The 25,516-nt window shown below is 40.3% G+C and overlaps 2 protein-coding genes across 3 annotated transcripts in view; one reads left to right on the top strand and one right to left on the bottom strand.

Moving 5' to 3' along the window:
* The window catches only part of XPO5 (exportin 5), a 47,213-nt gene extending 29,848 nt beyond the window's left edge, over positions 1-17,365 (bottom strand). The window contains exons 1-12 of one of the 2 annotated variants that reach the window (XM_059400374.1): positions 17,064-17,365; positions 15,354-15,475; positions 14,423-14,495; positions 13,395-13,532; positions 13,074-13,256; positions 9,570-9,596; positions 8,987-9,172; positions 8,319-8,395; positions 4,565-4,664; positions 3,282-3,365; positions 2,449-2,574; positions 1,208-1,298 (exon numbers count right to left, since the gene is read on the bottom strand). In XM_059400374.1, the coding sequence (XP_059256357.1) occupies positions 1,208-1,298; positions 2,449-2,574; positions 3,282-3,365; positions 4,565-4,664; positions 8,319-8,395; positions 8,987-9,172; positions 9,570-9,596; positions 13,074-13,256; positions 13,395-13,532; positions 14,423-14,495; positions 15,354-15,475; positions 17,064-17,168 (1,312 nt within the window). In that variant the 5' untranslated portion in view covers positions 17,169-17,365. The remainder of the gene's footprint in view (positions 1-1,207; positions 1,299-2,448; positions 2,575-3,281; positions 3,366-4,564; positions 4,665-8,318; positions 8,396-8,986; positions 9,173-9,569; positions 9,597-13,073; positions 13,257-13,394; positions 13,533-14,422; positions 14,496-15,353; positions 15,476-17,063) is intronic. The other variant, XM_059400375.1, reaches the window with a different exon arrangement.
* Positions 17,366-17,452: 87 nt separating this feature from the next.
* POLH (DNA polymerase eta) overlaps positions 17,453-25,516 on the top strand; it is a 35,911-nt gene continuing 27,847 nt past the window's right edge. The window contains exon 1 of the mRNA XM_059400376.1: positions 17,453-17,754. The gene's annotated coding sequence lies outside the window, so the exon portion shown is untranslated. The remainder of the gene's footprint in view (positions 17,755-25,516) is intronic.

The following is a 25,516-nucleotide window of genomic DNA, read 5'->3' as shown; positions in this document are numbered from 1 at the left end:
TACCAGCTTGATCCTCTAAGAGGCAAACTAAAAGTGGTCTCTCATTTCTTCGGAATCAATAAAAGATTAGGTTGGTACAGATGTACAACAGTGTGGCTACTATGGAAAACAGCCTGGCAGTTCCTCAAAATATTAAATGTGAAATTACTATATGACGGAATATAGACACACACTCAGGAGAAAAAAAAAGTCTGTACACTCAACTTGTATACAAATGACACAGCAGCATTATTCCTTTTTTTTTTTTTTTTTAAAGTAAGCTCTAGGCCCAATGAGGGACTTGAACTCACGACTCCAAGATCAAGAGTTGTATGCACTACTGACTGATCCAGCCAGGTACCCCAATAGTAGCATTATTCTTAACAGGTAAGAATTAGAAACCACTTAAATATCCATCAACTTATGAAATGAAAGACTATAATGTACATCCATACAATGAAATACGGCAATAAAAAGAAATAAAGTATCAACACATGCCAGAGCATGGGTGAATTTTAAAGATATAACCCTAAATGAAAGAATGCAGTTACAAAAGACCATATATGTATAACCTGTTTATAAGAAATGTTCAGAATAGGTGACATGTAGAAACAGATAGTGGATTACTGGTTGCCTGGAGCTGGGACGGATGAGGGGACTGGGAATGGCTGACCGCTAGCGGGCAGGGATTTCTTGGGGTCATTAAAATGTCCACAAATTGTGGCAAAAGTTGCACAACTCTGAATATACCCAAAAAACCCACTGAATTGTATGCTACAAATGGGTGAATCATATGGTAAACAAACTATATCTCAAAAAGCTATTATTTATAAAAAAAGGGGGGGGGGACTAGCCAGACTACAAAAAACCCAGAACAAAATTCGATTATCAGAATGTGGGTTTTTTCCTCTTTTTTCGAAGAACAGTGAGGTTAGGTTGTATTTAATCCTAGGTGTTACGTATAGTTACTATGCCTAAACATCAAAGTCCAAAGGCTATGTATGCTTGCATGCATGTGTATGCATGTAACGCACAGGCTAGAGAGAATACTATGCCTGGAATGAGCGCAATCCCAGTACCGGCTGCAAGGTGCAACTAGAGACTGAACAGGCTGCTTGTCCAGATCTTAGGCCCTTTAATATAGAACCCAAGGGTCAAGTACCATGATTCGTAAGACTAGATGCCATTCTCAGATGACTGGGAGAAATTCCAGGCTACTATCACTTACAGTTGAAGAAAGCATTGAAGTCCTCATCACTATCAAAATCAAACCGAGAGTATTCACAGCTAGGGCTGTCTGTTTTAGAAGGAAAGCCCATCTGCAAAGAGAAAGATAATTGGGGTAGGGGATAAAAATAGACCTACCCAAAGAGGCTTAAACTCTAAGAGCTCAAGCACTTTTTCATTTAAGAGTGAAAAGTTTGCATAAGATCTTTTATAATAACTACTTCTGGTCTATCCCAAGTCCACTGTTTTCTCCCAGTTCCAATAATCCTGAGAGTGGTTGAAAAGAGAACACTCATCAGATGCTCCCCTCCAGATTCCTCAGGGAGTATTAAATTCTGGAATTTGTTTACGGTACCTGAGTATAAAGCTGTCCCAAAACAAAGTGCTAATACAGCACACAGTAAGAAAGAAAAAATTGAGAACTGTCTCCTTCAATGCTGAAACTGGGAATAAGCTCAGCACTTTGCATGTTTCACTCAAAAAGTATTGAAGAGCATGAGAATGAGAACAGGGTATCATGTGCTAGATGTATTCTTAGAGGAAGTAAGAGGACCTTCACATAGGTCCCGCTCTCTGATTTTTACAAATCAAGACTAAGCATCTGTCAGCTGCAAGAACCCTTAGCAGATCTCAGAGAATTCATAAGGAATTCTATTCAAGTGGTAAGCAATTTGCTTCTACCTTCCTTCTTCCCTTCTCATTCACCTTCAGACCCTCACTAGATCTTATAAACAATCACATAGGACTTCATCTTTGAATCTTGGCTCCACCCTGCCTGCTTTTAAACTGGAAATAGCATTATCCCACTGCAAGATCATGGGTCACTGCTCTTGTCCTACTTTTTCCTAGCACCTAGCCCAACACTTTGTATAGAAGTGCTCCAAAATATGAAAAAGTAGATATAATAACTAGTTTGCACTACCTTCTTCTTGGTGAATAAGAGAATAATATACCCAACTATAGGACCCTGGTGACCAAAATGGGCTGTCAATAATGAAAATCTGCCCTATTATGTGTACTCACCTACATTCCTTTTTTTTTTTTTAAAGGTTTATTTGAGAAAGAATGAACGAATGAGCAGGGAAAGGGGCAGAAGGAGAGACAGAATCCCAAGCAGAGTCCCTGCTGAGTGCAGAGCCCAATGCAGGGCTTGATTCCACAATCTTATGATCATGATCAAGATGCTTAACCAACTAAGCCACCCAGGAACCCCCATTCCACATTTTGATTCCCACTGTTTACCTTGACCAAGTTGGTCATAGAAGCACGAAGATATTTTGGTATTATTGCTAATAGCAAAGGGTCACGGGACAGGATCTCATGCCGGAAAAGGGCCCCCCAAGTCATCTGAGTTGAAGAACGCAGAAACTAATGGGGGTGGGGAAAAAGAAAAAAAAGAAAGAAAAACCTCCGTTTAAGGATTTGGACTTAAATAAGCAGGATTATTACTGAGCCCCACAATTATCAAAAATATTTTTTCATGGAAATGAATCTCTATATACTCCTACACTGTCCGTATTTACTCTATCCATAATGACTGCCTGTTACAGACCACGTATTAGTAAGACAAACTATGGGGTCAGGTGTAATTCCTGGAATCTCAGCTGAGCTCTACCACTTTTTCTTTTTTATTCTACACCCCAAGAGTCACATGTTCCACCAATTGAACCAGCCAGGCATCCCTCTAGCACTTTCTTTAAGGGCAAAAAAGGATATGGGAATCTCGGGGTGGTATTACAAGAAAGCCTTAAAATGTGTGAAATTAATTTTATAGCACAATCAATTAGACTTTTGCGTTTAAAATGCCTTGGGTGGGAAATCACCTGGGACACACCTCACATCTGATTGAGCATCAGCAGAATATTACGTGAGGGGAAAACCTGCCAGTCTAGACAGTGCAACACTCCGTTCAGGAAGAAGATTCAACAATTCTCTTAATGAAATCACACCACAGTTATTTCATAGAGCCTTAAGAGTCACATTTTATACATGAGCTGTTAATTACTTCAAGCCATAGTGATTAATTTTGGCTTACCTAACTAAAATTTTCACACATTGCCTACATACAAGTTTACCTGACTTGGATGGGTTGTGAAAGCAAGAAAAGATTCCAGGTATTTTCCAAAGTTTGCTGGTGTTTCTACATCAGAATCCACACCCTGAGGGACAAAAAGACCACTACATCAGTGACGCTGATGAGGGGCGGAAGAGGACAACGGGAGGAGTAGGGTAACAAACACAGCTGACTCTTGAACACAGGGGCTAAGGGTCAAAAATCCACATATAACTTTTCATTCCCCCAAAACTTAACTACTAACAGCCTCCTATAGACCAGAGGCCTTACTGATAATATAAACTGATTAACACATATTTCATATATGTATTATATACTGTGTCCTTACAATAAAGGAAGCTAAAAAAAAAGTTATTAAGAAAATTCTAAGAGAAAATACATTTATAGAACTGCATGTATTTATATCAAAAAATATCTGTGTCTAAGTGGACCCATGCAGTTCAAACCTGTGTTGTTCAAGGGTCAACTGTAGAGAACTTAAACCCTCACCAATTTCAGTTTTGAAAGGACTTTATACTTCCTTGTGACCTAAGGAAGGCATCAATTCAAGGGCTAAAAAGAGGAAAGGTGCTTTACCTCCTTAATCATCATCATTAAAACTCATTCTGTAGTCAAATACTAAAATGAAAAAGAGCATTCATTTCAGAAATCACAGAAAGAAAAAATCTGTATTATTTCTTCACACCTAGTCTATTCACATCTCTGTGACCAAATTTATTAAATAACTACTTGACGGCATACTTCGTATGTCTGAAGCTCTATCCTCTCTAACCATCCAAACCACCATAAAAAGGCATAATATCAGATGCGAATTGTCTGTACCAATGTCCTATCTCTCAATTTGTAAGACAAGTTATTAAATATTTCCTTAAAGACAGGTATTTCTAGGTCAATCACATTAAAGTTTTCCTTTATGATCAATAACACAAATCCTTTAAATTTGAGAAGAGGGCTCTTTATTCAAATGCATAATATTTCATGATCTAATAGGACTCTAGCAAACTGACGTTCTACAAGTACCAAAATTCACAAGAATAGCAATGCTGACTTCATGGAATAAGATGTGGATGCTTCCTGTTAACATAAATAACTGACTTGTTAAAAGAAATTCACTCACTCGAACCCTGTTACAGTAACTTAATCTATAAAATTACATGAAATAACCTGTAGGGCAATGCACCACAAGGCTAAAATTAATGGCATGTTTCACTCATTATACAAACGTTAACTTTCTAAATGCTCTGCTCAAATGGCCCTGAAACTCTCCAGAAAGTAAGTGCTCACCAGTAATGCACACAGCTGATTCCCCAGAGCACACAACACCTGACACAGTCTCTTCAGGAAGACATAGTGTTTTTCTACCAAGCCTCCTCCATCAGCAGTCCTGTGAAATGAGAAAATAAATGCTATTAATTGCACATCAAGAGAACTAAAAAGATTCCCATCAAATGGAGCTGTATGTGGTCTGTGCTTCAACATTCAAATTTCTGTTGATTATTAAAGTTAAAAAGCAAAAAAACCTCAAACACTGAAGGATCAATGAGGAACAGGGTTCAATGCAATCTTATCTCTCAAAGAAGCAATTTAGTTCTGCACATTATATGGTCCTTGAGTACTGTGGATTAATAACATAAACTCTGAGTAGGACTGCATACAACAATGCACACATTTACAAGCATTCACTGATACCCGGGGAAGACTTAAAAAGAGATGTGTAGGAAAGCATTTAATAATTCCTTACACCACGGACAAAACTGAAAGGGTTATAACAAGAGAAAGAAAAGACAAGCCACAGACTGGGAGAAAATATCTGTAAAAGTCACATCTAAAAAAGAACTGCTGAAAGAAAAAAAAAAAAAAAAGAACTGCTGGGCGCCTGGGTGGCTCAGTGGGTTAAAGCCTCTGCCTTTGGCTCAGGTCATGATCCCAGGGTCCTGGGATCGAGTCCTGGCATCCCAGAGCCCTGGGATCGGGCTCTCTGCTCAGCAGGGAGCCTGCTTCTCCATCTTTCTCTGCCTGCCTCTCTGCCTACTTGTGATCTCTGTCTGTCAAATAAATAAATAAAGTCTTAAAAAAAAAAAAAGAACTGTTATCCAAAATATATAAGGAACTTTTAAAACTCAATAATAAGAAAACAACCTGATTAAAACACAAACCAAAGAGCTTAACAGACATCTCACCAAAGATACAGAGATGACAAATAAACATATGAAAAGATACTACACAACATATGTCATTAGGAAATTGCAAATTCAAGTAAGATACCACTCACACCTACTAGAATGGCCAAAATCCAGACCACTGACAACACCAAATGCTGTGAAGGGTGTGGAACAACAGGAACTCTCATTCACTGCTGGTGAGAATGCAAAATGGTACAGCCACTTTGAAGACAATTTGAGTTTCTTACAAAACTAAGCACACTCTTAACAAATAATTCAGCAATCATACTTCTTAGTATTTACCCAAAGGAGTTGAAAACACATTCACACAAAGACCTTCATGTTTATACCATGTTAAACCTAGATGTTTATTGCTGCTTTATTCATAATTGGCAAAATTTCGAAGCAACCAAGATGCCTTTTGGTAGGTGAATGAATAAACTGGTATAATAATGAATAAACTGGTATAATATCCATACAATGGAATATTATTCACTGTTAACAAGGAACAAGCTATCAAGGCCATGAAAACTCATGGAAAAACTCTAAATGTATACTACCAATTGAAAGAAGTCAATCTGAAAAACTTATACATTATGTGGTTCCAACTATATGATGTTCTGGAAAAGGCAAAACTATGGATAAAGTAAAAAGATCAGATCAGTTGTTGCCAGAGGTTGGGGTCGGGGAGAAGAGATGAATAGGCAGAGCTCAGAGGCTCTTTTGGGCAGTGAAAATACTCTGTAGAATAACTATAATGATACAAGTTATTAGACATTTGTCGAAACCCAGAAACTGTACCCATAGAATGTACAACACCAAGAGTGAACCCTGAAGTAAACTACGGACTTTGGATGATTATGACGTGTCAGTGTAAGTTCATCAATTGTAATAAATATACTCCTCTGATTGGGGATGTTATTAATGGGGAAGGCTACACATGTTGGGGGGGTGGAGGCATGGGAAAGCTCTGTACCTTTTCTGAGTTTTGTTGTGAACCTGAAATTGCTCTTAAAATGTAATCCTTAAAAATAAAAAGCAGGGGCGCCTGGGTGGCTCAGTGGGTTAAGCCGCTGCCTTTGGCTCAGGTCATGATCTCAGGGTCCTGGGATCGAGTCCCGTATCAGGCTCTCTGCTCAGCAGGGAGCGTGCTTCCCTATCTCTCTCTCTCTCTGGCTGCCTCTCCATCTACTTGTGATTTCTCTCTGTCAAATCAATAAATAAAAAATCTTTAAAAAAAAATTTTTTTTAAATAATAAAAAAAATAAAAAGCAATAAAAACATAACTCTATGTGTCACTTCTCAAAGTCATTTAGTTCAGATCTATAATCTCTTAGCTACTATTTTAGAATCCAACAACTCTTTGAAAAAGGGGCCTGGGAGGCTCAGTCAGTGTCTGCCTTCAGCTCAGGTCATGATCTCTAGGTCCTGGGATCATGTCCCACACTGGGCTCCCCGCACAGCAGGGAGTGAGCTTCTCTCCCTTTGCCCCTCCCCGAAAACCGCACAAGTGCACTCTCTCTCTTTAAAATAAAATCTTTAAAAAAAAAAAATTATAGGGGCGCCTGGGTGGCTCAGTGGGTTAAAGCCTCTGCCTTTGGCTCAGGTCATGATCGCGGGGTCCTGGGATCGAGCCCCGCATCCGGCTCTCTGCTCGGCAGGGAGCCTGATTCCTCCTCTCTGCCTGCCTCTCTGCCTACTTGTGATCTCTCTCTCTGTCAAATAAATAAATAAAATCTTTGAAAAAAAAAATTATAGCTTACTTGGTGGCAAAACCTGGCTGAAATGATGCAGGACTCTTTGCACAAGAAAGAATTAATAATAACTAGTGTAGGCAGCAGCCATATTAGCTGTGTTCCTGAGGCAGCTGAGTATAACATAAAAAGCATGGGCCTCAGGGTAAGCAAGACCTGGGCTCCAGTTATGTTGAGGGACACTATGACATTATGGTTTCTAACGGAGGCTCTCAAGTCTTATTGCCTGGGTTCGAATTATTGTTTTACTAACCAGTAAAGTAATTAACACAAACGGATACAGGACACGTAGGTGTGAATGTCACAGTTTCTATGAAACTAAGAAAATGGGCCTGGGGAACAGTTAATTAGAGTGGCCACCCAAAAGACATGTTATGAATTTAATTAAAAAGATCCCTTAAAAACAGAGCTAGTCTCCAGAGAAAAGAAAGCCATCATAAAAGCTGTGTGTATCTCTTTTCATTTGTCCCTAGGACTAAGAGAATGGTATCCCAAAAAAAAAAAAAAAAAAATGCTTCAGTGGTCTTTGCAGTACAGTTCTACCTGTCTTCCTGGTAAGAAACATGTATCAAGAAATACTCAAATATCTTACAAAGCAATTAAAAATGAAAAAAAGTGGAAGCCAGTATTTTAGGACACAGAATGTGTTTGCAGGTCCCATGCATGCACTTTTCATTGAACACACTGTTCCTGCTGCTTCCAAGAGCCTCAGCACTTCAGGCACTGATTACTTTGAGCAGGAGAGGAAGGAGCAGCGTCTGGAGTTCTGCAGTCAAGGCAGGCTCTGGGGCAGACTCTGGTCCAGAAGATCAGAGCATTCTCAGGCCTAGGCACCAGCGCTACTAGGAGGCTTGGGGATCACCAGAAGCAAACAGAATCAAGGAGATGAGCTGTCTGGGAAGAATGGGGAAAACTGTGAAAGTGACTGCATATAGAGTCAATGGCCACAACTTCTTTCCAGCATAAGGTCTTTAAAAAGGTTAAAAATTAAGATTGCTTGATTTTCAAATTAAAAACACTGTCAATTGACTGCCAGCATTCAGATAGGAACTTCAGATATACAGGTATAAACTACAGAAATAACAAAGAAATTAGAAAACACATAGAAAAGTAGATACTCACTGTGCAGCAGAGAGTATGTAATGCATGGCAACATCCCCAAATAAGACCATCAAGGGCTTCCGGTCTTCCAACTTGCCCTAGAACCAATTTTAGGGAAACAGGAAATACAAACTGTTATTAAAAGCCTCCAAATTACTAGCATTTCCTATACCTATATAATCAAATATATTGACTTCATAATTTCTCATGGTCCCAGGGCTAACTAAACACTGGAGAAAACGCCAATTCTTTAAAATCAAAATGGGGGGTGCCTGGGTGGCTCAGTGGTTAAAGCCTCTGCCTTCAGCTCAGGTCATGATCTCAGGGTCCTGGGATCGAGTCCCGCATCGGGCTCTCTGCTCGGCAGGGAGCCTGCTTCCTCCTCTTTCTCTCTGCCTGCCTCTCTGCCTCCTTGTGATCTCTCTCTGTCAAATAAATAAATAAAATCTTTAAAAAAAAAAAAAAGAATAAGGTAACCCGACAAATCTCTGTATATGCTGCCAATGGATCCCTAGAATCCTGGAAAGCTACTATCCAAGAGGTCGGAGGCAGACAATGAAATTGGTGTCAGGCAAAAAGAAATCCCAAACTTTCTGATGTCTTCCTGTCACAACATACACTTCAGACACACTTATACACCACCCCGCAGAGACTTTGAGGATAAAAGTCAGTTTGAAGTGGTAACTTACTTTTCTGCTGACTGCAATGAGAAGACACTCAGCTGCTCCTAACTGAAGCTCCTGTTCATTCAGAAGCAGGCAGAGCATCTCTAAGAGCTTACAGTTTTCGGCAGTAATATGACTCATGGACACCCAGTCAATGTAGCCTGCCAGAGTATTCAGCGCCGCGACTCCTACTCGACAGTTTGCTTGGGCCTGTGTGAAAAGAAAAAACTTTTAATCATTAAGTCTTCACTGATGGACAAAGAGGCTGTGGTTATACCTGAGCTCCTTCTAGTCTCTAATTCTAAAAAGAAAACGATTAAAAAAAAAAAGGTACTCATGTAACAGCCAGACAGGGAACTCAAAGGTCTTCTTTTGCTGTACAACCACTTCTCAAACAGCATTCTCAATGTCTGTCAATAAGATCATACTGGCATGGGTAACCATTTCATCTCCTCTGATAAATTGGAAAAACTGTAATTCTAACTCCCTTCTACCATTGCTCAGTGGTCACCTAAAACAAGGCTGAGGTTACCCTCCACTAGGTATATGCATCTCTGTACCTGAAAGCCTCAAAGAAGTCTCCTTCCAACTCCACAAGAGCTCTTACCTTTGACTCCTGAGAATTATCTGTCTTCTGAAAGAAAAGAAGTATAAGGATCCAATGTTTTTAATGAGCAAAGGCTATGTAATAACTTTCCACCCACTTAATAAAGTCCCTTGAATAATGATTTTAAATAGACTCAACTTTTAACCTTGGAAAAGAATACAACTGGACTAACATTTAGCTGTTATTTCCCCTAAGGAGGACAGGTTATTTTAATTTTAGCAATAGGACAAAAGTTAGTATCTAAAGAGCTTACACAAATTTGTTACAACATTAAGTCCACAAAGACAGCTTCAAAGAACACTGTTTAGAAAGAAATGCAACAGATGAATAGGGCTCCACACTGCTAAGAATCAAAGAAATATAATTCAAAACAAAGAAATATAATTCAAAACAAAGTATGACCATTTTTCATATTCAAATAAAGGTAAGTTATGACTAACAAAAGAATATTAAAATGATGTAATATAAACGGAAAAAGTGAGACAAAAATAAATGAATATAATTTATGACCATGTTTGTATGGACATAACTACAGGAAAATCACACGCACAAGTATCACATGCTAAATAGATAAAGTCCATTCAGTAAATGTACAATTATTACATTATAACTGATATCAACTTTTATACTTCGAATTTCATAAATATTATATGATGCTTATAATTTATATGTACAAAATTAATATTTTCCCAAAAAAACTTCTAAAAATAAAATTAAGATTAACTCCTGAAGACAGATAAAGGGGAACAGAAGCAGGAACAACAACTTTGGAAGTCCCTGAAAAGTCACTGCTATTAGGAGTATAAAGGATTTGTTCTACAATTTCAATTTTGTTCTACAATTACAAAAGAATACATCTGGGGTGCCTGGGTGGCTCAGATGGTTAAGCGTCTGCCTTTGGCTCAGGTCATGATCGAGTGCTGGGATCGAGTCCCACATTGGGCTCTCTGCTCTGCGGGGAGCCTGCTTCTCCCTCTACCGCTCCCCCTGCTTGTGCTCTTTCACTCTCTCAAATAAATATATAAAATCTTTAAAAAAAAAACAAGCAAAAACAAAAACAAAAGAATACATTTGTTAAAGGACAAGTATTAAGCCTTCATCATCAGTGATTGGAATAGAGGTGTCAATGGGCAGAGAGGAAGAGAACCCTCTCACACCAGCATTTACTACTGATGCTGCCCAAGAAGGAAAATGAATCCAAGTGACAACAGCAAAGTTCAGTCTTTCCTCTCCAACAATTTTTCAGCCCCTGTTCAAGCATCTATGCCCCCTTGGGCCAATGCAGGGCCCAGGTCACTGGACAGGGAGAATGTGCCTACCCATCCTATCACTGTTTACCATTCAACCTACTCCCCACCTGGGAGGGTGAAGGGAAGGAAGCTGGAAGTTGAGATGTAAAAAGAGAAGGGATGGAATTTCTTAGGCAAAAAAGTTGTTCTGGGTCCACAAGATAGCTCTTGGTGTGCTCTGGTCTTGGACACAAGAGGTACAGGTTTAACAGATGAAGGGAACTGAAACAGAGACTAAAGAAAAACCCCACAGTGGATGTGGGGCTTTCTAATGTCTCAGGCCATCAACACTCACTGCCCTGCTGGGGGCACGTTGGCTAGACTGTCAGGGCATCTGAGGAGTCATAGTTTGCTCCCCTTCTCCTACAGATGAATTCTCCTAGATGAGAAGGAAAAGAATCCCTCCTTCACTCTCAATACACGTAAATTTTTGAGTGCAAGTATTTTCCTGATATTTTCTTTTGAAAGATTTTGGGGAGGTATTTTGGGGTAAAATAGACCATTTTAGTATAAGGAATGAGACTTGAATTCCACTATAACCATTTATCAGGGGATCTTCAATAATTATTCTGTGGGCCTTGGTTTCTTCATCCATACAATGGAGACTGTACTTTCTCTTTGGGGTTGTTTTGAAGATTAAGTAACATGTAAAGTGCAAGTATATGGCATATATTAGGCACTTACTATGAGTTCCTCCCGACTCCAACAGCTCACAGTACTTTCCCATCATTTGTGTTAGTACCTAGCACTTCTCTAAAAGCTGCCAGGGGCATAAAAAAAAACTAATTTTAATTAATTCTATTATGTGAAATAAGCACATGTAAGAATTCTAGATCAGGGTTTTTCTTTTCCTGTTTTTTTTTTTTTAGGTGAGGGTAAGTGGGGCAAGGGATAGAGAGACAGACTCTTAAGCAGGCTCCATGCTCAGTGCAGACCCCAACGTGGGGCTCAATCATGACCCTGAGATCATGACCTGAACTGAAATCAAGAGCTGGATGGCTTAACCGACTGAGCCACCTAGGCATCCTTAGATCAGGGTTTTTCAACTTTAATACTATTGGCAATTTGGGTTGGATAATTCTTTATTGGGGAGGAACAATTCTGTGTGTTATACAATGTTAAGCAGTATGCCTGGCCTCTACCCACTAGATGTCAGCAGCCGCCCCCTGGTTGTGATACATGTGGGGCAAAACTGTCCCTTGCTGAGAATCACTGTACTAGATGAACTTTCACATGGCTTTCTTCTGAAGGCTCTCTTAAAAATGACAGTGGTTGGAAACACAGTATCTAGCTGCCTTTTTCTGTAGAATACTTTGTCGGGAAGAGTAAAATACAGGTATTTCCCACTTTTTGTAAGCTCGTGTTAGGAAACTGATTTTCTCAAGACCCACATTAGTACCTGTTTTCTCTAACTGAAAATCTGAAGAGGATTTTCTGCTTTTACTTTAAAGAAAGGCGAAAAGCAAAAATAGCTTTCAGTGCTTGTTTCATAGCAAGACCTTAGACCTTATGGAGGCACCACTAAGTTCCTTTCCCACAAACCACACTCAGCATCTCAGCACCAAGCAGCCATAGCTGTGAACTGTGTCTGTGACCATCTGTGCTTTCTCTTGATTTATTTTGTATATCTGTTAGCAAGATATGTCCTAAGGTGTCAGAAAAGTTAAGGAGAGGTTACTTCTTAAGTGTGGGAATGCTCAAAAATTACCCCATATAAATTAACGTTAATTTCTTCTTCATTTTATGCCATTTGGGCTTACAAAAGATTTCAAAGGAATGCTCTTCTTTCAGGTAGCAGGGGAAACCTGTACCAAGAACCTTATAATCAAGATGAACAAAACCTGGCAATTTCTTGCAAAAGGGACCAGGATTAAATATGGGATCAAAATATAAAAGGGATGTTGTCCTGACCTACCAAGAATCTGGGCTTTAAATACTTTAAATATTAAGAATTAACCATTTTAATACTGTTTTTAAGAACTTTCTTACTATAAAGGATTATTTTTTTAACATGGGAACTCACTGACCTGAGTTTCTCAGAAAATTAGTTCCAGTTCTTCCTGTCATCTGTTTCTCTTTTGCTTATAAAATGGTTTTCTTTTGCTGATCTAGACACCCTAATTCCTTGCTGACAGATTATTTTAACTTTACAAAACAAACAACAAAACTACTCATAATAGAAAACAGAACTTTTGGGAGATAGGGTAGCCCTTACCACTTGTCGGTACTTGTTTACATTTTCTTGAAGCGTGTTAAGTAGAAAACTGAAGATCTTTTCCATGTTCTGGGTTAATGTTTGCTGGATATCCCTTCTTCTCTGAGGTGGTAGTGTCTGAAAGGTCACTACATCCTCTGCCAGTCGTAGAAGGATAAACATCACTAATTCGGTCTGTGTTTCCTATACAATAGAAATAAGCTGATTAAACTGAAACCTCTTTTTCACCATAGGTATGCCAAAAAGCTCTTTTCTGTTGACAAAACAAACTCTAGAACAGGCCCCCAAAATAAAATGAACTGATATAGTTATATTCCATACCCCCTGTTTGGAAAGGGTATCCAATTCTATTAGCATATCAGGCCAGTGCTGTGGCCACTCCCGCTTGATCATTTCTACTACAATCCGAGACAAAACATCTTTAATATGGTTCTCCTCTTCCAAAATATCCAGTGTTCCCTGAAAAAGAATAGGATAGTAAGAGGTTTGCAAGACTGAATTTAAAAAACCTTAAAAAAAAAACCCAAACCCCATGCTGAGTAAGTGTATGGAACTCCACAGCAGGCTTGCTTTTAAACTAAACAGAGTAAACAAACCTGCTCTCCACGACTGAGTCACTTATCCTGCATTCTCACTAACCATTTTCCTCACTTAAAACTTAAGTAAGGGCTGAATCAGCTAATAAAGTGACTGTTGCACAGAGCAAGGAAGACATCATTGTTTTCCTTTACAAACTGAAGAGACTCTCAGAACGCCAAAGTTGAAGAGTACAGAAATGAAGACAGTAAGAAGCTGATAAAATGAGACAGGAGTAGCAACTAAATATTTTACCGATAGTTTTAGCATTGTAAGAGACAAATTATTCCTGGGACTTGTCCTTCTGGAGTTTGGTATCAAAATTAGTGAATTAGGATTTCTATCAAGTTTTCCAAGAACTAGCAAAAAACAAATCCCAAGATGATTAATAATTTTGAAGGGGATCTATTGAAGGCGCTCAACTTTGGAGAAGAAAAGGTAGGAATTCAACTTTTCATGCCATTTGTAATAAAGAAGAAAAAAGGCTGTGGATTTTAAGCATGTCCAAAGTGCTATTCTAATTCCCAATACTAATTCATCCTGCATATTTTGTATTTTGTTAAAATCATACAGTAATTTAGTTTGGAATAAAAGGAAACAGCAAAGTACAATCTAATTTAGATCTAAGAATCTTGTTCATTTGCTGAAACTCTCTCATCTCTGTTGAGCATGCTGTCCAACCTATGCAGAACTAGTGAACATAAATGCTAAAGAAGTCACCCTTAGTCTAAACTACCTCTGAAACACAAGTCTTCCAACCAATCATTCCTTACATTTGCAATCAGCTCCATGACACTGTTCTTCAGATAGACCTTCTCCAATCGAGACATGCTGTTCCACCGAAACCTGGCCACCAAAATGTGTAAGGTCAAAAGAACCACATTAGAAGTCTTCGTAAGTGACTGGCTTTGATTTTGTGTTGTATTATGCTAGCGATTCCACCAAGAAATTATACTTTTGATTTTGTACCCTTCAAAGAATGAACAAGAACACTCTATATTCAACAAAAATGCTGACAGAAAAATTCTTAGGAAAAAGTTCTATATAGGAAGTAGTCCACTAATTGAAATTCACATAGGATTTGTGAGATTAGCCTTCCCCCTTGATTTCACTGATAGCCCAAAAGCAAATATATACAAATGTAGTTGCTTTTCAGAAAATAATAATGGTGATACTATTAACTCCTCTTTTGTGCTGGCTTATGGATAACACAATCCCACAAAAACTATGGCTAAGTCTTAAAAGCTGATTCCTCTGATAGACACTGGGGGTAAAAGACTCAAGTTAGGAAGGATTTTCAGTTTTTCTCATATAACCCTGTTTCAGATTTGCCATTCAGAGAAGGAACACACTCAAACTAAAAAAAAAATTAAAAGCACAATCCCTAATCATAGATTTAATTACCTAAAAGACTTTGAGATCTCATGGCATATAGCAGGAGCTCAATACTCATTGAACTATCAGCTAATATTTGTAGAATGCTTAGTATATACCATGTATTTTACATAACTGAAGAAACTGAAGAGGAAGATTAAGTCTTGAATTAAGAGAGCTCTTGAGGCTGTGATAATCTCTTGGGGATCATTCCTTTCTTCTTGGCAATTTTTCTTTTCTACTCACCTAAAGATTATCTCTATGAGTTATATAACAAATAAAGATTTGCTCTCTCACAGACTTCGGTGGTACTGTCCAAAAGCTCCTTACTTGACAACGTGTTCCAGGATTTGGAGGCCAAAATGTCTGACGATGGGTATCTGGGTTTTCTCAGCCAACCTCAAGCCACAGGGGACACAGATAGGGCACTTTTCTTTAAACTCCTCACAAAACTGAAACAAAAAAAAAAAGTTAGTATTTCCCTTAGGAAGCAAGTGAGAGTGGGGATTAAAAAAATTTTTTTAGGGGCGCCTGGGTGGCTCAGTGGTTTAAGGACTCTGCCTTCGGCTCAGGTCATGATCCCAGGGTTCTGGGATGGAGCCCTGCATCGGGCTCTCTGTTCAGCAGGGAGCCTGCTTCCTCCTCTCTCTCTCTCTGCCTGCCTTTCTCCTGACTTGAGAGCTCTATCAAATAAATAAAAGCTTTAAAAAAAAATTTTTAAAAAAAAAAAAACTCCAACCTGTGATATATTTTTAAACTGCAAAATTTAGATCAATAATATATGAATAAAGAACTGATAAACATTCCTTTCACTTGGATAGTTATATTTTCTATGCTATGGCCAAATAATGTTGAAAAAAACAAGACTGACATAAACAAGCAAAAAATTATTTGCTAGAGTTATACCCCTGAAGTATATAGGGATGAAATGACAATTTCTAGGATTTACTTTAAAAAAAGGTAGGGGGAAGGAATAAAGCAAATGTGGCAAAATCTTTATAACTCCTGTAGTAGTATTCTCTTTACTTTGTGTATATTTTTAGTATTTCACAGTAAAAAAAAACTAATGAAACCCAACTTTTTCTCATTCCAAATCCTGTGGCAGACATCTATGTTTTTAAAAGTAAAGTTTTTCCCAAATGATGTTCACTCTATAAAGTTAAAAGATTTAAAACACACACAGCACTTAACTGGAATTAATAAAAAAAACTTTTAAAAAATGTATGCACAGGTGTTTTTTCCTAATGACCATCTCACACCCCACACAAATAGTCTGATGTGGGAATAAGTTCACATTTTATTAGCATCCCAATTTGTATTAGCATTCCCAAACTGTAACACAAAAGTCAGTCCCAGGAGCTGAGCATCCGGACTCAAGAAAACTACTTTCAGGAAACCAAAGTACCCTTGTTAAAATGCAAAGTAAGTGGTAGAAGTTCACCTTTGCGCAAAACAGCCTGAGAACAGAACACAGTAAAAGAACATGGGGGGGGGGGTGAGAATTAGCCTAGAGATAACCCAAGACACAGAATAGGATTAATGAAGAGTCTAAAAAAGTAAATAAAGTGGGGCTGGGAGGCTGGAGCTCGAGTAGGACAAGTCACGAAGATGTAAGGAAACGTAATGCAGGGGAGACCGTCAAGAACGTAGCTAGCTGGTGTTGGGGACGTGATGGGCACGTGCACTACGGGAATGCTAGGGGATGTGGGGCTTCGGTAATAAAACAGAAGCATCCGGCTGTGGTGCGGGCTGAAGAGAAGTGGGGAAAGGAGAGGAGAGGGCAGCGGGAAGTGGCAGTGAGATGAGAAGCAGCAAGGAATCGGAAGGTCCCGAGAGAAGGGCAGGCGCGGCTAGAAGAGAAAGCCCGGAGTGAGAAGAGCCGCGGAGGGCGGGGAGGGGAAAGGCTAAGGCCCCCCGGGGTTGGGAAAGGAGGTCCAAGGGCCGCGTGGGCGGAAAACCAGCACGGCTTCAGGCGGCTGGGGCACCGCTGGGGTTGGGGGAGGGTCTTGGGGCAGGCCCGGGGCGCCAAACTCCGTCTACCTTGAGGGCTTCCAGCCGGTAGCGCTGGGTGGAGCTGGGGTCCATCATGACCGTCACCGCTTTCACCAGCTGCTCACACAACGCATTCACTTGATCCATCGCCATGGCTAGTGCCACGCGCCGCAAGCGCGGTCCACGGCCGGCCCAGAAGCACGAGGTACCGACAGCTCCCTTCGCGGGATCACAAGCTGGTACCGGGCCGCGGCGGGCTGGGGGGTGGGGAGCGAGAGGAGAAGCGTGAGCTGTAGAAGCTCCAGCTTGCAAGGAACCGGGGTTGCGCACGCGCCCAACTCGCCACTGCGCACGCGCCCGCGGAAGTGGCGGCTCGGGTGTGACGGTTGCTTCTCGGTAGGCGGAGCGGAGGACGGAAGGGCAGCAGTGCGCAGGCGCTTCAACGGCCTTTTTGCTGCGCGCGCGCGCTGTCTGATCTCTGTTTGGAGTGCTGGCTATTGAGCGCGCAAACCCTCTGTAGGCCGGCTGGGCAGTGCGGGCGGTGCCCGCGTCAGTGGTCGACTGTGACCTGTGCTTCAATTTTCCGTCGTCACGGGAAATAAATCTCTCGAAGCCGACTGGTCCTCTCCTGGAAAGAGGGCAGATATTCAGGACTCCTTCACCTTCCTTCCAGTGGACAGCGAGCCTGGCATCGTTGGCGTCCGTGGTTGCCCGTTCTTCCAGGTGCTTTGCCACACTGGTAAGAGAATTTAGAACCGTTCAGTATCGCTGTTTTCAGACTTTTCATGTTGTCTTGGCTGTTGGTTTATGCTATAGCAGTGGCTGGTGGTGTCGTTGGGCCGAAATTCGGTGAAACAGAAGAGCATGCTTAGACGTAAGGCCCCGGTATGGTTCCCTAAGAGGAATTTTCTTGTGGGAAAACGGCATTTTCGGGGCACCTGGGTGGCTCAGTGGGTTAAGCCTCTGCCTCGGCTCAGGTCATGATCCCAGGATCCTGGGATCGAGTCCCACATCGGGCTCTCTGCTCAGCGGGGAGCCTGCTTCTCCCTCTCTCTCTGCCTGCCTCTCTGCCTACTTGTGATCTCTGTTTGTCAAATAAATAAATTTAAAAAAAAAAAACGGCATTTTCGCTAGCTCATAAATCTCCCTCTTCGGTTATGCTTATTTTCCTTAGATGTGTTGTCGCCTGAACGGCACCAAACTTTGCACAGATGGTGATGAGTCGAGATATAATTGCAATTATTGAAGGTTTATGCAGTTTGGATCATTTTAAGTGCTACATATAAGACTTCAAAACTGTCCTCCTTATTCGGGAAGGGGGGTTTTTTGGCAGCGAGTGTGTTTCATTTTTCCATCTTTAAAAAGCTCTTGCTTTCTTCAGCACAATACATAACTTGCACGCTTGAGCAGCTTCATTATTGGTTTTTGTGTTTGTTTACTCAGTAAAGTGTTTGCTGGATTTAAATCACGTCTTCCTCTAACGCCATTTCTCCTATTTGCATCTAGCATGGTACTTCCCTGGTGGGTTTATATTTGTGTGTGTGTGTGTGTGACAGTGTGTTTACTGTTTTTATTCTGGCATTATCTGTTGGAGTGCAACACAAAAACCACTTCCTTTCATGGAAGGTGATTTCTGACATGTTACGGTTTTAACTTAACAAATATTTAAAGTTACACATTCTTCCAGTTTTCAGTGAGTGGAATTTACAAGGAATTAATGCCTTGATTACTCAGATTTTTTAATTCATTGTTTTTTTACATTAATCTTCTGTCATTGTTAGTTGCATGCCATTTTTTTCAAGGTGAATGTTAATTGTTGACGCTTCTTTTTAATACAGCCCAGTGCTTACTCAACTGTATAACCTATGTTTCTCATATTTAAATCAGGGATTACTGGTGTTTCCATAAGTATCTTAATTACTTTAAGTCAGTTGTTAGCAATCTCTGCTACGTATTAGAACTGCCTGGAGAGTTTTTAAAAATCACAATGTCCAGGTCACACCCTGTTTTGTTCTGTCTTGGTCTGTTAATAATAATGCCTTAAAACAATAAATAACATTTAAGTAACATTGATATTTGGTTTCTAACACCAGACATCCTAATTTAATTGGTATGGGTGTGTTTTGTGCTATCACAGCCTAGCAATAATAATGCTATGGTTAGAAATGTTGTGGCGGGGTGGGGGGGGGGGGCTCCTGGTTGGCCTTCAGTGGGTTAAGCCTCTGCCTTTGGCTCAGGTCATAATCTCAGGGTCCTGGGATCTAGCCCCACATCAGGCTCTCTGCTCAATGGAGAGCCTGCTCTTTCTCTCTTTCTGCCTACCTCTGTGCCTACTTGTGATCCCTGTCAAATAAATAAGTAAAATCTTAAAAAAAGAAAAGAAAAAAAATGTTTGGGGCACTCACCTAGGCTCCAGTGAGCTTCCCACAGACATCTCCTCTTTCCAAACCAGTGTCTTATGGTTCTTAGCATGATTGCAGGATACTTTAGCAGGTGACCCTCAGGAAACTTTGAAAAAGTTTATTCCTTACAAGCCCTAGAGCTAACAAGACACAGCAGTTGGGCACAGCACAAGATTACCAGTACAGAGAGAGCAAGCTAGCATAGGCCCAGGATTCTACTTTCACTGGGATTGAGGGTGGCAATCAAGAATTTCATGGGTGAACTTAAAAAATAAGAGCAGGAGGGGTGCCTGAGTGTCTGCCTTTGACTCAGATCATGATCTCTGGATCCTGGGATTGAGCCCCACGGGGGGGGGTCCCTGATCAGTGGGGCATCTGCTTCTCCCTCCCCAAACCACCCCCCTGCATTTGTCCTCTCTCTCAATCAAATAAAATCTTTAAAAAAAGAAAAAAAAAAGAAAAAAGCGGGAATTTAAAGTGCAGGAAGACAGAAAAAAGGAAAACAAAAAAGTAAGCACCCAAAAATGTCCAGTTATTGAAATCAACCAAGAATTCTAAAACAAAGGAGTGCTCAGTTGGGCCTGGCACTTTAGTCATTTGTCTGGCTGTGTGTTTATTCAAGATAGTCCTCTTTGGGGGCGCCTGGGTGGCTCAGTGGGTTGGGTCTCTGCCTTGGGCTTAGATCGTAGTCTCAGTATCCTGGGATTGAGCCCTGCATCAGACACTCTGCTCGGCGGAGGGTCTGCTTCCCCCTCTCGCTGCCTGCTTGTGATCTCTCTCTGTCAAATAAATAGAAAAATCTTTTAAAGATTTTTATTTATTTATTTGATACACAGAGAGAGATCACAAGCAGGCAGAGAGGCAGGCAGAGAGAGAGGGGGAAGCAGGCTCCCCACTGAGCGGAGAGCCCGATGCGGGGCTCCATCCCAGGACCCTGAGACCATGACCTGAGCTGAAAGCAGAGGCTTAAACCACTGAGCCAACCAGGCGCCCCAATAGAAAAATCTTTAAAAAAAAAGGTAGTCATCTTTGAAGTGGATGCCTCTGCAATCCAAGCTTAAATCAGGCATCTCCCTTATGAAAAAGGGATGGGGGAGAACAACTGTCAGGGTTTACACAACAATCTACCCTGTGATGCCAGAGTCCATGATGAGGACATTAACTGCCTGGATAAAGCTGGTATGTTAAAAGTCAGGGTTAAATAATTATACAGGCCATAGTTTGAAATGCAGTCTCTAGCCATTGTCCCAAACTTGAAAGAGTCCAGCCATGAAAGTAGGCCAATGATCCCTACTATTTGGCTAGCCCTGGAAATCTGCTCAAGGATTCGGGTAATACTGTGAAATATTTTAACATCTTCAGCCATATGGCTTAAGTAGGTTTGAGCCTGTCCTGATTGCTAGAGTGTTTCATATTCAAAGGAACCAGTTTCTTAGTCCTGAGAATAATTAAGGGGTTGGGTCTCATTTCAGAAGGTGGTCATGCAGTTGGGTTCCCCAAGGTAAGCCTTGTTTTTTGTTGTTGTTGTTGTTTTGTTTTGTTTTGTTTTAAAAAAAAAAAGTAAATTTCAAGATCTTACTGGCTTTAATCAAAGGTTGTGAATTGGGCAGCATCCCATCTAACAAAAAGAAACCTAGGAGTTGTACAAAATGAAAGACTTCTATAGGGGCAGAAGGGATCATGACAAGAAAGTTACTGTCAGAGTGGATTGTTTCAAGCAAGGCCACCTTCTTTTGGGGGGAAGTCGGGGCAGTAGTGCTGACCAGGAAATTCCAGACTGACAGGTTAAGATTACATGCTGGAAGAGGCTAAAACTGAAATTAGGTACACTCTGGTTTGGTGACATGCACTTGGTATAAGTGACTCCAGTTTGGGCCTGCTCTCTCTCTTTTAACAGGCCTACATGGTAGAAGTATGTGCTTCAGGCATTTAATAAGAGGTATTTCTGGGGCGCCTGGGTGGCTCAGTGGGTTAAGCCGCTGCCTTCGGCTCAGGTCATGATCTCAGGGTCCTGGGATCGAGTCCCACATCGGGCTCTCTGCTCAGCAGGGAGCCTGCTTCCTCCTCTCTCTCTCTCTGCCTGCCTCTCTGCCTACTTGTGATCTCTCTCTGTCAAATAAATAAATAAAATCTTTAAAAAAAAAAAAAAAGAGGTATTTCTATGGAAACAAAAGGAATAAAAACAAAGGTTAATATTTGGAGGAGATTATAATCTCAGTTTCTGAGTTCTGAAGGCAGCAGTTGGGGAGATTTCTAGATGTCAGGCTCAACGCTCTTCAGATGGAGTGAAGGCAGACAGGGGCAATCTTAGATTTTCCTGGTTTGCAGTTTGAATTGCTCTGGTGATCTTTTCTGAGTGGCCCACATAATAACAGGAACAAAAATTGTCTATACATGAACTATTGTGGTGATGTCTCTTAAGTTTATATCAAGTCCCACTTCAGTTTACATGGCTTTGGGAAAGGGCAATTTTAGTTCTCAGTGTTTCCAAGGGTAGGATAACACTTGGAAATGTTAGTTTGAAGAGTTGTAGCCAAATATTGGAGGAAACTAGAATTCAGGATCCAGTCCAGTTTAGAGGTAGAAAACAAAATCTCAGAGACAAATAACAGCAATAGAATCTGATTTCCACAAAGCTGTGTTACTGAAACATTCTTTGTCTCAAAATCACCCCCATTTCTATCAGAGATAGTTGAAGTAAGCCTAATTTGTTTGTAAAATAAGTCTAATCTCATTAAACTTGGTTGATTGTTTATATGATTGCAGCAAGAATTTACATAATTGCGGCAAGAATTGACCATAGAGACTTTTAAGTCTGCTTTGCTGGAACTTTTCATAAGGAATCTCAGATTGCTTTTAAAAGCTTCTCAAGTCTAGGAAGCCAATCCAGAAACCTGCCAGTAGGCCTTGCCTGCAATACTTATAAATTTGGGTGAATTCCTCTCTTCCTGAGGTTCCTAAAATAACCTGAGGTTCCTGGGCTTGCCAGGAAGTGACCTTCCTTAGGAGGGCTATTGGGAACTCTGTAAGTAAGGTACCAAGCTGATTTTTCAAGGAGCTTTATAGGCTCCATGAAGTCAACCTTAGTTCCTTAACTACTATATCTATGTATGTCTTTCTCAAATATGGCATCCAGTGAAAGTCTGGGCTGTATAACCATATTTTCCATTTGGGTCCTGTTATAAGAAGAACAGATCCTTATTGAATTTATGCAGATAATTATATTGTCACAAAAGTAAGAATATTAACTGACAGTTTTCTACTTCTGGAGGGATCAGATAGGGAGAAAAAGTAATGGTTTCATCTGTGTTCTTAAAAGTATACTTTACCAAATTGCTATAAGTCAGAGATAGCTTAAGAAAAGAGGTTCTTAAAACTGGAAAAAACAGAACATTGAAGAACCAACGATGTTTCATATAAAAAAAAGTCATAAAAAATTATAATCATCCTTATCAGCTTATTCAGTCCCATGGCATTCTTGTTGATTTTTTGGGGAACAGTTTTGTGAAACCATTAGTTTCTTTATAAGTGTTCAATCAGTTCTTACCCAGTTCAGTTGTATGGTCTAAAAGTTATCAGAAATCTTGGGGCGCCTGAGTGGCTCAGTGGGTTAAAACCTCTGCCTTCGGCTCAGGACATGATCCCAGGGTCCTGGGATCAAGCCCCACATCGTGCTCTCTGCTCAGCGGGGAGCCTGCTTCCTCCTCTCTCTCTGCCTGCCTCTCTGTCTACTTGTGATCTCTGAGTGTCAAATAAATAAATAAAATCTTTAAAAAAATAAAAGTTATCAGAAATCTTTATTCTAGAGTACTTGTCAGTGTCCTTTCCATGAATTTCTGGAAGATGAAACACATTTGCAAACAACTGTAAATGACAAAAGACTTAAAAATGTCCATAGTTTAAGATATCCTGAGAGCTCATTATAATGCAGTTGACAAGGAAATTTGGTATTTCTGTGACACAACATCCCTTTTTAGAGAGGGGGAGGAGCAGAGGGAGAGAGAGAATCCCAAGCAGACTCCATGCTCAGAGGGGACTTTAACATGGGATCAATCTTACAGCCCTGAGATCATGACCTGAGCTGAAACCTAGAGTCAGACGCTTAACCACCTAAGCCGTGGCGCCCCAAGTGACACATAACATTTTAAAATAATAATTAGAATTAAGGTTAATAATATATCCGGGGTGCCTGGGTGGCTCAGTGGGTTAAAGCCTCTGCCTTCGGCTCAGGTCATGATCCCAGGGTGCTGGGATGGAGCCCTGCATTGGGTTCTCTGCTCAGCAGGGAGCCTCCTTCCCCCTCTCTCTTCTTGCCTCTCCGCCTACTTGTGATCTCTGTCAAATAAATCAATAAAATCTTTTTTAAAAATATTAATAATATAATTTTAGTAATTTCATGTTTCTTAAATGCTTATATATCCATACAAGGATATGCATAAAGAAGGTTTAGTATTATTTCATATTTAACATATCATATGCAGGTGAACCCCACTATCTGAAAGTAAAGCATTCCTTTTTTTTTTTTTTTTTTTTTTTAAGATTTTATTTATTTATTTATTTATTTGAGAGAGAGACAGAGATAGCAAAAGAGAACACAAGCGGGGAGGAGAGGGAGAAGCTGAGCCGGGAGCCCCATTTGGGGCTCTATCCTAGGACCCTGGGGTCATGACCTGAGGCAGATGGTTAACCAACTGAGGCTCTCAGGCACCCCCGTGAAAGTAGAGCGTTCCTATGAAACCTTTCATAAACCAAAATGGTGTAAAGCAAAAAAGCAATTACCATTTGTTTATATGGAAAAGTTTTTAAGCATTCTCAGACTTAAAAAATAACCTCTCAAACTTTTCTGATACCTTAGAATCAGTCCTGTAAATAATAAATTACCTTTATTTTTTTAGTTTCCTGATGGTTATTGCTGAAGGGAATCTTGCAATCATAATAAGAACAGTAATGGTCATTCCGTTGTATCTTTTCCTTTGGAAAGGGGAGATGTCTGTGGGAAGCTCACTGGGGCCCCGGTAAGTGCCCCCAGCCATTTCTAGCTCATAGCATTACTATCAATAGGTTGAGATGGCACAAACACAACCATACTAATTAAATTAGGATGTCTGGTGGTAGATGCCACATTATTTAAATGCCTGGTGTCTGGTGGTAGATGCCACATTATTTAAATGTTCTTAGATTGGGAGGCACCTGGCTGGCTCAATTCATAGAGCATGCAACTTGATCTTGGGGTTGTAACTTCAAGCCCCACGTTAGACATAGTGCTTTCTTTAAGAAAAATGATTCTAATCTGCAGCGAAGTTGGGAGCCACTGCTTTAGTTTACATTCCTTCTTCCAGATTCCTGACAATGCTAAATGAGAGCATTATTCTGTATCCACTACCAAGCATATAAATTTTGATCTTCCGATCTATGATCCATACCTTTATGTATGTTTGTATGTGAATAGTATGTAGTATTTTCTTTTTTTTTTTTTTTTAAGATTTTATTTATTTATTTGACAGACAGAGATCACAAGTAGGCAGAGAGGCAGGCAGAGAGAGAGAGAGGGGAGGAAGCAGGCTCCCTGCTGAGCAGAGAGCCCGATGCGGGGCTCGATCCCAGGACCCTGAGACCATGACCTGAGCCGAAAGCAGAGGCTTTAACCCACTGAGCCACCCAGGCACCCCAGTATGTAGTATTTTCTTTTGCCTTCAAAAGTTTATATAAATGAATAGAAAATCACTGTTAGAACACTGTGAAGTATTACAGGCAATACCCACTGATAGGTACTTAATGTTGAAAGTTTGAGGAAAACCAGGATCTTTATATAATCTCAAAGTATCTCCCCTAAGATAACAATTAAAAAACTTAAAATAGTAACTTTACCATGGGAAACCTGGCAAACTATCACAACTAAATGATCATGGTTAACACCACAAGAGTAATAACAGCTTTTGATATCATGTATCTCAATATGATACATTGAGACGAGTACGTCACTTGCATAATATTCATGCCAAAATATGTAGCCTTAATATAATCAAGAGAAAACATTGGACAAGCCTAAATCGAGAGACATTCTCAAAGTAAAAGACTAGTTCTCTTCAAAAGTGCCAA

This window comes from Mustela nigripes, chromosome 5 (assembly GCF_022355385.1).
Source record: "Mustela nigripes isolate SB6536 chromosome 5, MUSNIG.SB6536, whole genome shotgun sequence".
Taxonomy (NCBI): domain Eukaryota; kingdom Metazoa; phylum Chordata; class Mammalia; order Carnivora; family Mustelidae; genus Mustela; species Mustela nigripes.
Note: the sequence above shows the minus strand (reverse complement) of the source record. Positions and strands in the feature narration are given on the sequence as shown.